This window comes from Perca flavescens, chromosome 6 (assembly GCF_004354835.1).
Source record: "Perca flavescens isolate YP-PL-M2 chromosome 6, PFLA_1.0, whole genome shotgun sequence".
NCBI classification, from domain to species: domain Eukaryota; kingdom Metazoa; phylum Chordata; class Actinopteri; order Perciformes; family Percidae; genus Perca; species Perca flavescens.
In genome coordinates this window covers 13,143,492-13,160,616 of record NC_041336.1, presented here as the reverse complement: position 1 = coordinate 13,160,616, position 17,125 = coordinate 13,143,492, and the positions used below count along the sequence as shown (strand labels likewise).

At 40.1% G+C, this 17,125-nt stretch overlaps 1 protein-coding gene across 1 annotated transcript in view; it reads left to right on the top strand.

Annotated features, from left to right (window-relative positions):
- Positions 1–17,125, top strand: part of ago3a (argonaute RISC catalytic component 3a) — a 42,773-nt gene that overhangs the window by 13,624 nt on the left and 12,024 nt on the right. The window contains exons 2-13 of the mRNA XM_028580296.1: positions 1,631–1,802; positions 2,132–2,251; position 2,733; positions 3,271–3,479; positions 4,967–5,103; positions 7,844–7,978; positions 8,236–8,323; positions 9,614–9,761; positions 10,003–10,122; positions 11,943–12,065; positions 13,138–13,271; positions 16,487–16,671. Coding sequence (XP_028436097.1) covers positions 1,631–1,802; positions 2,132–2,251; position 2,733; positions 3,271–3,479; positions 4,967–5,103; positions 7,844–7,978; positions 8,236–8,323; positions 9,614–9,761; positions 10,003–10,122; positions 11,943–12,065; positions 13,138–13,271; positions 16,487–16,671 — 1,572 coding nt within the window. The remainder of the gene's footprint in view (positions 1–1,630; positions 1,803–2,131; positions 2,252–2,732; positions 2,734–3,270; positions 3,480–4,966; positions 5,104–7,843; positions 7,979–8,235; positions 8,324–9,613; positions 9,762–10,002; positions 10,123–11,942; positions 12,066–13,137; positions 13,272–16,486; positions 16,672–17,125) is intronic.

The window sequence follows — 17,125 nt, the reverse complement described above, 5'->3', positions numbered from 1 at the left end:
GCCTCTCGCTGTAAGACCATGTCATCGCTACTGTAGTTCATTCACTCCTGAACCCAGAAGCATGGACTCAAGGATCTCCACTGTGTGTTGTGCTCTGCCCGTGGTGGCTCCGTGACTCATGCTGAACGGAAGCCAGTACTGAGAGGCAGATGAAAGCCGGAAAACACCAACCCTACTCTCTAATCCTGCCACTCCCTGCTAGCGACTTCACCAGGACCATCAGAAAAATAAAGTGCTGTCAGTAACAGAAAGAAGTGGACTTTCTTGAAGTTTGTATCAAGGGCTTCTTGAGTGAGCTCTGGGGCACTGAATTAGGACGGATCAGAATCCTGGGTAGACGTTTATTTCTGTAGCGTTAATGAATATTTCCCAGAATATCTTCCGTGTGTGTGTGTGTGTGTGTGTGTGTGTGTGTGTGTGTGTGTGTGTGTGTGTGTGTGTGTGTGTGTGTGTGTGTGTGTGTGTGTGTGTGTGTGTGTGTGTGTGTGTGTGTGTGTGTGTGTGTGTGTGTGTGTGTGTGTGTGTGTGTGTGTGTTTAGGCTTACCTCACAAGTTTCCCTGAGGGCCCCATTGAAATTACCATTACAAAAGTTTGTGTGCGTTTAGTTTTCTGTGACAGTCGTGGCGTGAATTCCAGACTTTCCTCTTTTTTTTTTTTTTTTTCATCATTTTATCCCAGCAGGCGATTTCAAACACAAGGCCTTACCCTCCATCAACCCTGTTGGCCTCCACTCCACAGCCCACCAGAGGAGAAAGAAAAAGAGAGAGCTGGGCACGAAGTACACACTTCCAGAGTCTGACTGTAAACAAACAGGGTTGCTCATGTTGTCTGCTGCTACCTCACATAAGGTTTCTGTTGTTCTGATGTGGGAAGGTTTTTATGAACTTCCCCTCAGCAGGGCCCTCAACCCCCACCATCACCTACACAAGTGAGCCTATGAGTCAAATCGGTGATGAATCTCCCTCAACCGTGACTCTCATTTATCAATGACACATTGCAAAACAATCGCAAAACGTACAGTAACGTCCTCCAAACATTGTATTGGCACATCAGCAAAGCCATTTGTTTTGTAAAGTGTGATGTGGAAGGCAAGCCTCAGCAGACCCAAAAATAGCACTGACATGAGTGTGGCAAATTAAGGCGAACAGAACTCAATGTTTCTGGATCAAAGTGACTCATGTCTAAGACATTTCATGGACTTTGTGTGAGTGTATGCATGTGCAGTGGTACCACTTTTTTATTTTTAGAACAATTTTGTGTAACTGTGTATAAGAAAATAACATATGCATATTGTTTGGGCAAAGATACCTCAAATTTGGGTATTCAATTGTTGTTACAAAGTTATCAACTAAGGTATATTATAACACATCAGTAAATAAACTGTAAAATAAATTCAATTTGAGTTTAAAAAGAAATTGATATTAAATATACAAACTGATAGACTGTTACAGATTCTGTAATAAGCCAATATCTGTCACTGTCCGTATGATGTATCAGCTGAGCTTGACATATTGTGTTTAATATAACATAACCGGCTCACTGTGTGCATAGATTTAGCACATTCTCACCCTGAATGACCTGAAACAGAGATTTCTTTTCATTTCTTCTCCCCTCATGTCCTCCTCTCAGGAGCCGTTGGGGCCCAGTCCCTGTTTGCCATGCCTCGGCGGCCTGGCTATGGCACCATGGGGAAGCCCATCAAGCTGCTGGCCAACTGCTTCCAGGTGGAGATCCCCAAGATGGATGTCTACCTCTACGAGGTGGACATCAAGCCTGACAAGTGCCCTCGGCGAGTCAACAGGTAGGCCGTAGACCGCCTGAATAGTATCTTTAAAACTTCTCCTACACCTTTCTCAGATAGAGCATTTACATCTAGAAATAGGCATTTAACTGATATCCAATATGGAGCATGCTGCAGTCAGTGAATACACAGGGTTGTGCTTGCCAAAAGAAAAATGGTTATTGATGGACATATTAGATATTGTTTGGGTTGAATCTGGCACCTTTGATTTGGAGGTGGTCTCCCTAATGAGAATAATAATAATTGTTTTGACAATTTCAAAAGTGGAGTCTTAAACATCAGCATTTTGATACCTACAGTTTAACTGAAACTCTGTGTCTGTGTTGTAGGGAGGTGGTTGACTCAATGGTACAGCACTTTAAGGTGACAATCTTTGGGGATCGCAGGCCAGTCTATGATGGAAAGAGGAGCCTGTACACAGCCAACCCACTGCCTGTGGCCCCGCAGGGGTGAGCTGGAAAACACACACCGACATAAAAACACACAAACATGTCTCTTCTGCACAACCTGAAACTAAACCGTGTGTGATTATCTAGTGCACATACAGACACACAATCTTAACAGCTCGCCATAACCTGAACCAAAACATACCTGCAGTACATTACGCATGCCCATGCATAGACACATGCAAACACACAACACAAATATACAAAATCTTAAAGGAGAATTCCGGTCGATTTCAACACGTAGCTCTGTTTGTAAATTTGGAGTGCTGTCAGTAGCGAGAAAAACGAAAACAATCGGTGTTGCCTACACCGTGTTATCCTCCTGCTAGCATTAGCACCCAGGAGGCTGAAACCGGTAAGTTTAAAAAAAAAAAAATTACAACACTGCAAAGTACAACACTGAAAAGAAATACAAAAATATAAAAAAAAAAATAGGTATATGCTTATTTTTTTAAAGTAAGTGCTGTAGTGCAACTAGCAGAAGAGTTATAATTGAGATAAGTTTGGAGACACTACCTTATTTAATCATTAAATTAATAAATATTTTTGTATCTCTTTTCGGTGTTGTACTTTGTAGACGGTCCCGAAGCACTCGTCTTGCCTCTCAACACCGGAACTAAACAGAGCTGAATTAGCACACATTTTATGCATTTCTTTCACATCTACTGCAGTCAGATTCACTGTGTTCACTCGGAAGGAATCCCTTCACATGGGTAGGCACTTGGAATGACATTTCGAACATGTTAAGAGGCTAAAAAAAACATTTAAAACTTGCCCGGTTTCAACCTCCTGCGTGCTAACGCTAGCAGGAGGATAACACGGTGTAGGCAACACCGATTGTTTTCGTTTTTCTCACTACTGACAGCACTCCAAATTTACAAACAACAGAGCTACCTGTTGAAATCGACCGGAATTCTCCTTTTTAAGAACCACCACTTTAAACCTACTTTCACTAAATAGACTCTGCCTTGATATCTAAACTTGTTTGTCCTGTCTCGTCCTCCTTTCTTCCCCCACCTTAGGTGGACCTGGATGTCACTCTACCAGGGGATGGAGGGAAAGATCGCCCCTTCAAAGTTTCCATCAAGTTTGTGTCTCTGGTCAGCTGGCACATGCTCCACGAGGTGCTGACTGGCCGCAGCATGCCTGAGCCCCTGGAGCTGGACAAGCCCATCAGCACCAACCCTGTGCACGCTGTGGATGTAGTGCTGCGACACCTGCCCTCCATGAAGTGAGCTGATGTTTTTATTTGGCCTGTTTTTGTCAGGTTTAGACTTATCGGTTCACTCTTTTAATGCCAGCTGGAGGCCTAAATAGACCATTTATTGTTGTTGTTATTATTAGATAACTGGGAGGTAATGTTAAAGAATGATATTTTAAAAGTCTTTAAAGGTCCCATGACATGGTGCTCTTTGGATGCTTTTATATAGGCCTTAGCGGTCCCCTAATACTGTATCTGAAGTCTCTTTCCCGAAATTCAGCCTTGGTGCACAATTACAGCCACTAGAGCCAGTCCCACAATGAGCTTTCCTTAGGATGTGCCATTTCTGTGTCTGTAGCTATTGAGGAGGAGATGGGAGGGGGGGGGGCAAGGTGCAGGGTGGGGGTGTGGCCTTGACCAACTGCCACTTTGCTCGTTTGAAAGCCATGATTTCTCTCTCTCATGGGTGGGCCAAATTCTCTGAGCAGGCAAAGCAGAGAAAGGAGAGGTAACCTTGCTCCTTATGACCTCATAAGGAGAAGATTCCAGATCGGCCCATCTGAGCTTTCATTTTCTCAAAGGCAGAGCAGGATACCCAGTTCTCGGTTTACACCTATCACCATTTCTAGCCAATGGGGGACCATAGGCAGGCTGGGGGAACGCATATTAATGTTAAAAAAACCCACATAAAGTGACATTTTCATGCCATGGGACCTTTAAACAGCAGATCCAGTCAAGGAAACTATCTTCCCTAATCTCACCACATTCACTTTCAGTAAGCAAACATAAGTCAAAAGATAGAGAAATGATCCCACTGATACTCTTAGTATATACTATATATTTGATCTGTCATAGTGGCACCAATATCAGCACTCTGGTCCCGACGGAAATCAAACAGCTTCTGTGGGCTCCCGCGAAGCGCCATACTTGACCTCATACCATCTGCCACTCGATATCACTTTCCCAAGCCCCAGCAGGAGCACAGTCGAACACAATATCACCAGCGTCTTAATGAAAATCTTTTTCAAGGCATTATTAAAAAAGTGGTTCTATAGACACCTTTTATTTAGCCCTCTTCGCAGCCTCCAGGGCCCGTTATTGCATTGGCATCATTACACACTGTCAGTCCAGGAGTCACCTAGAAAAACATAGCCCTTTACAATTATTAATGTGTCTGCTGGGCAGAGAAATAAGAGGTGAATAGGCCCAGGCAGTGTCACCACCTCTCATTTCGCTGATGTAGTTACAGGCCATATTGAGGAGCAGCTGATCGTGACACTGTTTAAACACACATTGACCTACATTCACGATTCAGGATGTTTGAACTAATCTTCTATTTCCTCTCTGTCTCCTTTCATCCGCCCTTTCCTACTTGCCCCATGTTCTCCTGCTTTTCATCTTGTCCTTTTTTTTTTTTTTTTTCAACCTTTTTCTTTTTTTGTCTTAACATCCCCATTATCCTTCATTCCTTCAATCTCTTTGCTCTTTTCTTATAATTGCTACTTTTCTCCATCTAGGTACACTCCGGTGGGTCGATCCTTCTTCTCTGCTCCAGAGGGCTATGACCATCCCCTGGGAGGTGGGAGGGAGGTTTGGTTCGGTTTCCATCAGTCCGTGCGCCCTGCCATGTGGAAGATGATGCTTAACATTGATGGTGAGAACCAAATTCCACCTAGACTTAATTTAGCTTTGATGGCACCTCAGGGCTTCAAGATGGCCTCACAGCTACAACAATGTAAATAGAAAGGCTGGTCTTACTGCCTATTGCCTCAGACTAGGGTTGGGTATCAAATTGGTTTTTTTCTGATACCGGTGCTAAATCGATACTTTTAAAATGGTGCCGGTGCCTGAACCGAAATGTATGTAATATATTTATAATGTATATAATATAAAATATAAAAAAGGAGCACAAAACGAGAGTTGGCGACATTAAAAAACGGCTTGTTTATTGCTAAGGCCATATGGTCAAAATTAAATGATTTGATTAATAATGTAATAACAATAACTTATAACAATGACTTATTTCACCAGTAAATTGCTGGTAAACAACAAAAACAAGCACTAGATGGGGAAAAGGGTATTTTACAATAACTTAAAATGCACCACAAGGCTGGCAAGTTTCAAGTGAACGCCCCGCTGTGTCAGACTGTTACATCCTGCTGTTGGCATCTTCTACTGGGAAATACAGTCCCACTTTACACCGCTTAACGTGAGCTGTCAGCATTTTAACCATTGTGTTTAATCCAGCTACCAGCTAACGGTAACGTAGCGCCCCGTGCAGCGATGCTTCTGAAGAAAAAAAAAAAAGTCAGGCACCAAAATGAGGAACTGAAATTTTCGTTCTTATTCGTTATCGTTACTACCGTTTACGTCGGAACCGGTTGCCCTATTGGCACCAGGTTTCGGTACCCTACCTTACCTCAGACACAGTAGGAACTATGTTTGCTAATATAGCTGTTCATATTTAAAAAATATTGAAATATGTACAAGATTCACAAGATTTTTTTTGTAATTCAATCTTTGTTTAAAAAAAGAATGTCTTCTCTTGTACAGTAACACAGAAATTGTTTTCCCTGCTCCCCTTTCACAGCTGGGGAAATGAGATTTTAATAATTAAACAGATAGATTAGAGTGACATGGAGCCTCCATGATACAGGGTATTTTTAGAGATTTGTGCGCTAATAATTTACTTTCAATGATGTTATGTTTGAGGAAATGTAATAGCTGTATTTAACATAAATCTAACGTGACAATATCACATTCATTAGAAAGTTAGTTCATTGGAGCTGAATGAGGTCTGCATAACACTCAAGCTTTTTCATCAGTGGGGGAGGCTGAAGTGCTGAGCCGGGGAACCACTTATTTTTTTATGAAGCAGCACACCTTCTATGGGCTCAGCGTTAAACTACCAGATAGATTTGCTTTTTATTCTGGTTAGTTTTTCTTCAAATAAAAAAAACTGTACTTTCTGCTTGCATTACTTGTCAAGGCTGTTGAATAAGTTAAGCTTGACATGGCGATGGCATTCATCCTTCTCGTCATGACGCGTCATTTAGTTGTCGACCACTTTGTCAGAACGGAGCTAATTCTGCTGGGTGAGAAGCATTTTTTGATGGAAAAGTTCAAGATGTAGTTTGGTAATTAGTTTTAGCACTGGGCTAGCGTCAGTAGAAGAACTTTGTTTGATGACGTGGACTAGTGAGCTACAATTTCAATCTGTTTTAATGAATTGTGAAAAATAAGGGGCAGAAAGGGTGACGGAGAATGTGTTTTGCCATATGCACACTGCAGGAGGTTGTCGCGGGACCAGGTCTCTGCTGATGAGAGAGAAAGTGTGTGTGAGTGTTAGAGGAACGTGGAGGGAGGTGGGTTTTTGGTTGGATGGGAACTGACTAGTCGGTTGCTGTGGAGACAGAGGTGTGTGTGTGTGTGTGTGTGTGTGTGTGTGTGTGTGTGTGTGTGTGTGTGTGTGTGTGTGTGTGTGTGTGTGTGTGTGTGTGTGGACATTAGTGAGACTGGTGGGTGTTACCTGGGTCAGGAGGGTAGCTGTGTGGAGCATTTCCTTGAGACAGCTTTTGTTTTTCTCCCAGTCTTTGAAGCCTCTGTCTCTATTTGAATCTTTCCCTCTCTGATTCTCTCTTTGTCTCATTTTCCCGCCCTGTCAACCTTCGAAACCATTGGTCGGCTCAAGTTTCTTGTCTGCTCTCCAGCAGCAAACTAGAACTCCCAAGTGTTTGCAAGGCATGGCATTTTGTACTGGCAAGGCAAATACATGCAACAAAGCGCATGTAACCAAATCATTGTAACGATGCGTGGAGAGGACAATTATGAGTGATGTTGCTTCCTGTCAATGGTGAAAGGCTCAACGGTGCAAACCAGAGGTGTACTGTAAGAGAGTGTGTGTGTGTGTGTGTATACGTGCAATTATCTGTCTCATGGATGCGCGCTAGTAGTGCTTTCATCAAACACACCGTCGGAGAGGGATTATTTACATCACAACAGCTGAGCCAGATTATTCGTCAACAACATTGACACCACCCTCTCTTCATCTCTCTCTGCCCATTTTTGGATTTCTTTTGGTCTCGCTTTTTGTTTTGTAATACCTAACTTGTGAAAAGTGTTACTGCAGTTGTTAGGACAGCTTTAAATTTCCCTTAAAAAGCCTTACAAAGTGCCTATTAATTCTACATTGTCAGAAGTTATATATGCATAAAAGTTTTACATTTCTTTCCAGGCAGACACTCAACATGTGACCATCCAATTTGCACTATGATGTTTATTGGTATAACACTGTTGAATTTTTAGAATCAAGTTGTTGTCATTCAGTGTAGCGTTATAGTATATCATGGGTTTTGTTTGTCTTGAATGACTCTTGTCCTCGCTTTATCTTGCAGTGTCTGCCACCGCCTTCTACAAGGCCCAGCCAGTCATCCAGTTCATGTGTGAAGTGCTGGACATCCACAACATAGACGAGCAGCCTCGCCCTCTCACAGACTCGCACCGGGTCAAATTCACCAAAGAAATCAAAGGTGATTACGGGAGTCTAAAGTGCGCCTGCATGTGAGAAAAGAGCTCAATCAAATAAATCAAAGTGCATTACGTGTGCGTGGAGAGATAGTTTGAGCAGAAACATGGAGTGCACATGCCGCAGCCACACACACACACACGCACACACACACACACACACACACACACACACACACACATATATACACACACACACACACACACACACACACACACACATATTCTTAATGCTTCTCCAACACTTTCTGTTATTCACCAGGTTTGAAGGTGGAGGTGACGCACTGTGGAACCATGCGGAGGAAGTACCGCGTCTGCAACGTGACCCGTCGGCCTGCCAGCCATCAAACGTGAGTCAGCCTCCGGGCGGGGAGGGGAACAGGAGACTCTGGGCTGAGTGCGTGGATGTGATGGGGGCGGGGAGCACAGATCACAGAGGATGCGATCACCGATTCACCACCAAACAAACCAGATAATAGCTGACTCATCTAGCAACCATGCAGTCAATATTAGTCATCCATTAGTGAAGTAGCCGTTGTGTGTGTGTGTGCCTGCTGATCTTCAGAGTTTCCTGAGTCTTAACAGTCCAGAGTAGAATACCTCGCTGTGTGTTATCCTTTAAATGGTGTTAAATCACCATATTGCCATCGAAAAGGATGTTCCATATCTATGGCAATAGCCTTGTAGCAATATGCATCAGAATAAGAGTAAAGATACTCAATGATATTTAAATAGTGATTATGAGGTTTGGACGATAGATGGCTACACGCTTGTAAATTGTTGTCAATGCGTTCTATGGCTGTGGTTTTTATGAATAGTAATTGACTTACATTCAGTTGCCAGTTTAAGGTACACCTAGCTAAAACTAATACAGTGTACTGTAATACAACAGTAGCAATAAGTCCTACCTTCATGAAGGTTATAATGCTCAGTTTTGTTTAGTAATGATCCATGAACCTCTCCAAAACTGTTTCAACAAAAATTAAACATTATAACCTTCATGAAGGCAAGTTTTAATGACCGTTGCATTAATTTTTTATAAACTGGCAACTGACTGTATTTTTTGTTTACATTAAGTAATCCAGTAGCCCAGTACAGTATCCATGTCCAAAAAGGGCTGTTCGGAGAAATCCTACCTATAACCATAATTATGGTCTGTTTCTGCGCTATTGTCACTGATATGAATATATATGGTAGCCAGCCAAAACGTATACCTGTGGCACTTGTTACAAATTGTATTTTTTTTTTGTTACAATCATATTGTTTTGCCCCCAATCTGATTTAGAGATGCAATGTCTCTGCCACACACTAAAAAGTATACTGAAGTTAATAAAACAAATCTAGTTTAGGTAAGCGATCCGAGACAATGTAAAACCTTTGCATTTATAGCAAAATAGTCTGCATCACTGCTTTCCTTACATGGTTTTATATTTTGAACATGTAAAGCAAACCAGTGAATAAAGATTAGACAGATTTTAGCTTAATTAAATATTGCTTTATCAGCTACAGATCAGCTACGATCCTAAGGCCCTATTTAAAAAAAAAAAAAAAAAAAAAAAAAAAAAAAAAGCTAAGCAATCTAATTCAGTTGCCTTCAGAAGTAGTCTAGTTTTTGACATGATATGCTCTTTTCCCTGCAGGTTCCCTCTACAGTTGGAAAATGGTCAAACTGTAGAGCGCACTGTAGCCCAGTACTTCAGGGAAAAGTACAACCTGCAGCTGAAGTACCCACATTTGCCCTGTCTACAAGTGGGTCAAGAGCAAAAGCACACATACCTGCCCCTGGAGGTGAGAGAAAACAACTTGCTATTTCACTTTTTTGTTTCAATGTAAACGTAACTCAAAATGAAGAAACCAGCTGGCAGCTGTCAGTTGTGCCTGTGTGTCAGCTGTATGAATAATATGCAGCTGCATAAATAGCTCAAGCGTGCCCAGACAGTCTTTTGCTGGCTCAATTAAAACTAAAATTATATAAATAAATGTATGTATGTAAATTATAGATTCAACGTTTGTCTTCGTTTTCTTGCAGGTGTGTAACATTGTAGCAGGTCAACGATGCATCAAGAAGCTGACAGATAATCAGACCTCCACTATGATCAAAGCCACAGCTCGCTCTGCACCCGACAGACAAGAGGAGATCAGCAGGCTGGTGAGTTGGATCAAGATCCCTTCTATCGCTCCATAGACACCCTATGTGAATACTGAATTTACATTTAGTGGCATCTCTTGATTAGTTGACTGTATGTATGTCAAGTATTCCTTCAGCATCAACATAATATAAATTCAAGGCTGTGACACCTATTTGGTTGCATACTTGAGTTTTTGGAATGAGCACTTACATAAAGTAGACTGGTTAAAATTGGTACCGTTATGTACTGTATTTTCTTACTAATGGTAAAAAATTTAGTTACAGAACACCAAAACAAATGGTGTTTATGCATCATATCCTGTCCAATTGACCTGCAATTTGCCTAGTAGGCAGAACATCTTATGTTGTACAGTGTCCTAAGTATGCACCATCATTCAAGTGGTTAGGTTTATGTAATACCGTGCAAAGTCAAAATGCCAAGCCATTGTTGGGGCTCTAACTTTAAAGGAGGAGGGTGTCGACACAGCCAAAGACAAAACGCTGCCTGGATGGCTGGCGCGTTGCTAAGCTTGTCAACACTTGGTTGCCATGCTGTTCATTTTGATATCAAATTGCTTGTTTAGGAATCACCCATCCTAGATTCTCATTTTATATTGTTAACCAAGGCATGTCTGTGTGCTTTTCCATTGCATTTGGCAATTACAAGGCAGGCCTACATAGGGTCAACAAAATACCAGAGTTGTAATGGCTTTAATGTGCGTGAGGCTGCTACAGTGTCTGCAGCGTATTGTTTATGGAAAGATTGATGGGCTGTACACCGCCTCTGGCCACCATCAGATTAACAATGCACATTCAGTTCCTGCTTTTACCTTATTAAACCACATCTCCCTATCTCTTCACTCAGAAGCAAAATCACTGGACTTGCTTACAGGAAATCGACATAGACAGCACTGTGGTGGTGTTTTCATTTAGATGCACAGTTGCTTAAAACTGACAGGCCAGTGTGGGTGTAATAGCAGAGGTTGAGAGACAGAAACGGGCAAAACAAGCAGATAAGCTGTGTCTGTCAGAACTACATACTGTAAGTACCAGGTGGGCTGACATGCAGTCATGTTGGATTAGGGAGCTTGCGCCTGACATTGTGTGACATGTCACCAATTTACCATTTAATTTTTCCTCTCCACCAACATCTTGTGAAATAATGAAAACAATCAAAATGCTAACTGCAAAAGAGAAATTGCCTTAAAGAACCATTAAGGGAAACTAATACCCGTACAGAAAAGCAAAGCCTCATTAGGGTTACAAGCATAGGCCTATGGTCTATCTAAAACAATGATGGCACAAGCACTTGGCACAGAGGCAAGCATAGTAGACATCACATTTTGTGATTAAATGCCAACTGAACTACTGCTGCACTTTGGCTGTGTTCTTAAGAGGAATCACAGTTGTGTCACAATATACAAATGTTGTCCTACTGTACAACATCTGAGAAATGGTCTCTACACTGGTAATTCACAACAAGCCTCTTCTAAGTTAAGCTGCTGCTCTTAAAAGAATAGTTTGACTTTTTCGGAAATGCGCTTATTCACTTTCTGGCTGAGAGTTAGGTGAGAAGAACCACCTAATATTAACTGACCGATATGAGAGTGGTATTCTTCTCCTCTAACTCTTAGCAAAAAAGCAAAGTAAGCTTATTTCCCAAAATGTCAGCACTGTTTCTTCAACCAAAACAAGCCAGGATAAGTGAGCAGATATAGGAAACTTCTGTAGAACACATGGCTATATACTATAACCTTTTGCGTAAATGGTCTTTACTCATGTTGTTATTAACTACCGTGGCCTGAACCTGTGTCCAATATTCCCACCCTCTTTCCCTGCAGGTACGCAGTGCCAACTACGAGGCGGACCCTTTTGTGCAGGAATTCCAGTTTAAGGTGCGCGACGAGATGGCCCATGTGACGGGGCGAGTGCTACCCGCCCCCATGCTGCAGTACGGCGGCAGGGTGAGCACAGAGCACTTTATGGTACCCTTCCTTTAAATCACGCCCATTCTCTCTGTTTGTCTGACACGCTCTCCCCTTCCTGAGCCTTTATTCCACTGTCTCTAAGGGGAACTAACTCACTGGCTTCTGTTTGTACTACATGGTGTCAGTCTTTTTGGCTTTTTTTTTGTGGTTGAGTCTCAGTAGTGCAAACTTAAAACGTTTTTTATAGGGGCAAACAGGACAGGAAACATTTGTCTCTCTGCGACAAGGGTTAAATCAAAAAAAAGAATACCCAGATCATGATTGGATAGCTTCTAAAGTATATAGCCTTTGCCAGCATTTGCACAATGTTAATTTTCCTTTCGTGAAGTCAAAAAGAGTTGGGTTAAAGAAATTTACAAAATTGCATAAAGAAGCAGCTTACTGAGACTGAACTACAGCCTTTATTAACATCTGTCTGTTTATCTTTTCTGAGGGGGCACATCTTTACATAAATACTATACTACTAATAATAATAATAATACTACACTTTTATAGAGCACTTATCAAAACAAAGTACAAAGTGCTGCTCAGAGGGCAGAAGGTAAAAATAATTAAATAAAATACCAAAGTGAAAGATAAAATTATTATATTTGGATGTGTGTATTAGTGAGAACTATGACACAATTATGCACACTATGCTGTGCATGATACACAGTAAATGGCATCTCACATACGATTCGTCACATAGTGCATCACACTACCTTTGCAATGGAATTCAACTTAACAATATTTGTTATTTGATTTGAAAGTTAAATGTTTCTCTGGTGAGCACAAATATATTTTGCAAATGCATGTTTCTTTGACTGACATGTTTCTTTTCTTTTGTGAATTTATGTACAAAAGTGAATGTTAATACATTTTGGTATGGATGAAGAGTGCGTGTGGGTTCTGTGGGTTTTCAGAAAGTGCGTGTGTTTATGTTTGTATGCGAGTGAAGGCGCTCTCGTCTTCCTACTTATGTAAGCGTGAGTCTGAATGAACCGAATGTATGCGAGTGTTTGCCCACATAATCATGAGTACATGCGGTGAGACTGCAATGTTGTTTCAGAACCGCACTGTAGCCACGCCCAGCCACGGGGTGTGGGACATGAGGGGGAAGCAGTTCCACACCGGGGTGGAGATCAAGATGTGGGCCATCGCCTGTTTCGCCACGCAAAGGCAGTGTCGAGAAGAAATACTAAAGTATGATTATTTGCAAATGTTTTCAAAAAGTCTGTTTCTGAGATTCTGTTGTCGCTGTGCGTACAGTGATGATGCCCACTTAAGTATGTTCATGAAAGTTCAAAAGACATTTGTTAGATTACTATTCAAATCACTTATCTATTTTGCCTTTCTCATTAATCTTTTATGATGTCAGAGATTGTATTTGTATATTTTGTTTCCATAGATTGTGATCTGGCATGAATTAAAGGTCACATATTATGCTATTCTATTTTTTTCTGTCATATCTACAATGTTATAATGATGGATTTTCATGTTAAATGTGGCCAAAATAATGAGGTAAACATATTTTAGACAAATCCCTGTGAGCTAAAACGTTCAGATTTCCAACTATTCTGAACACTCCGGTTTCAACAGTTTGTTCTACTCTCGGTTAAGTGTTACGCAACTCTAAGCCGGCCTTCTATGATTGGTCATCTGCTCCAAGTAGGCAGGACTGGAGTGTTTTTTTTATTATTATTATTATTTTTTTTTTTTTAAAGCCACAGCGGTGTTAACATTGTCCCATGTAACTACATGTAACAGCAGTAAACAATTTTACCTTGGCTGCCAGTGTCGTTAAATTCTCCCCAATTCCGGGTCACATTACTCCTGAAACATTTTCTGTTAGTAGTATTTGGTTTCAAAGCCTTTTTATTTGCAATTTTTGACCGTAGAAATTGCTGCTATATTCTATTAATGTCAGCTGCTAACTGAAGTAGCTAACGTTACATGGCTAACAGCAATGAACAATGTCATCTTAATTTGTTGCTTTTTTAAAATTATTTATCAAATTAAGTGCTAAAGGGCTTCACATTGGAAAAAAAGATGGATACGCAAGTTTCATCAGTGCATCCACAAAACAACAGGAGCTTTCAACATCCATATATCTAGATATTACAGAATTTACTGGATAGATTTTGTGTAAAATTTTGAAATTAATTTCTTTGACTTTGTTAGAAATACAAAATGTATGCGGTAAAAGCCATGTTTGTTTCCAGTTTATATCTTCCCAATGTGAATTCCAATAAGACTTTACTTTGTACAATTTGACAAATAAATTTATTATCCCATTGTTTTTTTATCATGTAGGTCAAAGTAGGGTGAGCATATGACATAATTACTTCATTAAAACAAACATGACTCTTAATCAGATGGATTAAACCTGAACCATGGTCATCAAATAAACACAAAATATTAATGATATTTCTTTGAAACCACTTTGGATAAAAGAGAGTGGTATTTCCAATAGTTATAATATTATTATTCCATAAGAAAGTCTTGTGAGGAGAAAAGTTGTGGATGAAGCACAACTTCCAGGCAAGAAGTGACTGCTGATGAAACTGATAATGCAACAGGAAGTCTGTTTGGGGAGTAATTACATGTCAAAACAAAAGAAAGACCAACAATTTTATTAAAAATATGGTTAGGGATGAAGAACCATATACTATAGAATTTGGGTTTGCCAGGCATCTTTAATTTTAGCAAGCATTATCCGTATCAATAAAATGTAAAGCTTCAAGACCTCCTTCCTCTCTGTTATTAGATAGTACTGCTTTTTGTTTTTGAGTTTTATTTTTCCAAATAAAATCAAGGAATAACGTATTAATATCATTGGCCATGGAATCCTTAACAAAACGAGAAAGTGAAGGGTAAACACAGTGAGACAGGCCTTCAGTTTTTTATAAAAGTACTCTACCATACAATGTTAAGTCCCTTTTGAAGCCAGAGGTTTACTATATTTCTAGTCTTCTTAATTCTCTCGTTAAAGTTCAAATGTTATCTTGCTAAAAGATTTCTAGTTATATAAATACCTAAATATTTCACTAAATTCTTTACAGGAACATTTTCTATTGATGTATCTTCACAATCATGCAATGATGAATGAAAGCCTTTGAATGTACCGAGTCTGCATAGTCCAATAGGTCTACTACAAGTCTAATATTATTACTAATCGACCCTTAATAAAGCCTGAATAAGTTTCAGCAACAATATGGTCAAGACTTGTGTTTAATCTATTTGCAAAAAGAGCCAAGATTTTATAATCAACTGTTAATACAGTGATAGGCCGCCAATTATCTATTAATAAAATGTCTTTATCAGGTTTTAGTATTAAGGAGATAATATCTTGTTTCACAGTTGTACTCCTATCTCTCTGACTTATAGCTACATTACTTATAGCATACTGCTAACTATTAAGTAGCTAGCTACATGCTAAAGCGACATAGCTGTAATCTCGGCCAATGCTGGTCATTTCTCCCCAAATTCCAGTCACTTTGCTGCTGGGACATGTTTGGTTGTGTAATATTAGGTTTAGAAGCTTTTATTGGTGATTTTTCATGGTACAAAGTCCTGCTATATACTCCGTTGCAGTATCTCCAGCTTCTACTAAGGAGATTCCAGGAAGCGCGCTGGCCAATCAGAGCAGACTGGGCTTTTTCAAAAAGACTAAATTCTTGCTATTGGGGGAATTACTGGAATTGTTGGGTCTTTGTAAATTATAGAGCGTGGTCTAGACCTACTCTATCTGTAAAGTGTCCTGAGATAACTCTTGTTATGATTTGTTACTATAATCCATCCATCCATCCATCTTTGTCCGCTTATCCGGTGTCGGGTCGCGGACGTTTTTTAATACAAACACAAAATGCAAGTATAATCCTGAAAATGCTATATAATAGTTGCCCTTTAATATTATCTATTTCAAATGATTACTTAAAGAACAGTAGCATTTCTTATCAGCATAAGGCAATTTGCAGTTTTTAGGGTACGTCTTTGACATCTGGTCAGGGACTACAGATAAAAAAACTATCCATTTGTCTACCTGACATAATTACGGTTATTTTTAATGAATGTGAGTCCTTCTGGTATTAACTGGTAAAGTAAAAATCTAAAATAAAATAGTCAGGCTCTGCAAACTGCTGAGCATGGACAAATGCAATGAGGACTAAAGTTAGAGTTTTGTTATTATTGGATAATAACATGGTTAAACACATTTTCAAATGTAAAGTTTTTACTTAAGATAACTGATTAATGTCAAACATCATTGACATACCATTTGCTGTTACAAACGTTTTTGCAGGTGTCCGTGCTTATTATTTTCTTCCAAGCAAACGGGCACAAGCTTGCAGCTTTGATTGTAGTTGACTTCACCATTCTACTGACTCTTCATCCTGGCCTCCCGCTTCTTCCTTGTGTAGGGGTTTCACAGACCAGCTGCGTAAGATCTCTAAGGATGCTGGGATGCCCATCCAGGGCCAGCCATGTTTCTGTAAATACGCCCAGGGAGCGGACAGTGTGGAGCCCATGTTCAGACACCTGAAGAACACCTACGCCGGACTGCAGCTCATCATCGTCATTCTGCCGGGAAAGACTCCTGTCTATGGTTAGAAAACTGCTTTAAATAAATATTATATTAGATCCCTGAGATATTCTTGTGGCTTAGATTGGGTGGAAACACTAATGCTACTCTGGTACTGGTGCAATATTCTCTCAAATGTCAATGAAAGAGCCACATTGAGGAGAGTGTAGTTCACGCTCTATCAAAAAATGTTCTTATTCTTAAATAATATTTTCTATCTTTGAGTATTTTTCTCAGACTGCACGTACCCATGTTTTATTCTTAAATCCTACAGTGTTTCCATGTATGACGGCTCTCTTGTATGGTTTCTATTTAACTACTATTTCTATTTAAGTACGGCTCATTATTCCACTGCCTAAATCTCTATTTTAAAAACTGACATCAACATTATAATGTCCTGTGCTACTTTTGCGAGGATGAAATATTTGTTTTAATTGACTTAACTTTTCCTTTTTTCTAACGCTCACTTTTTGTAACC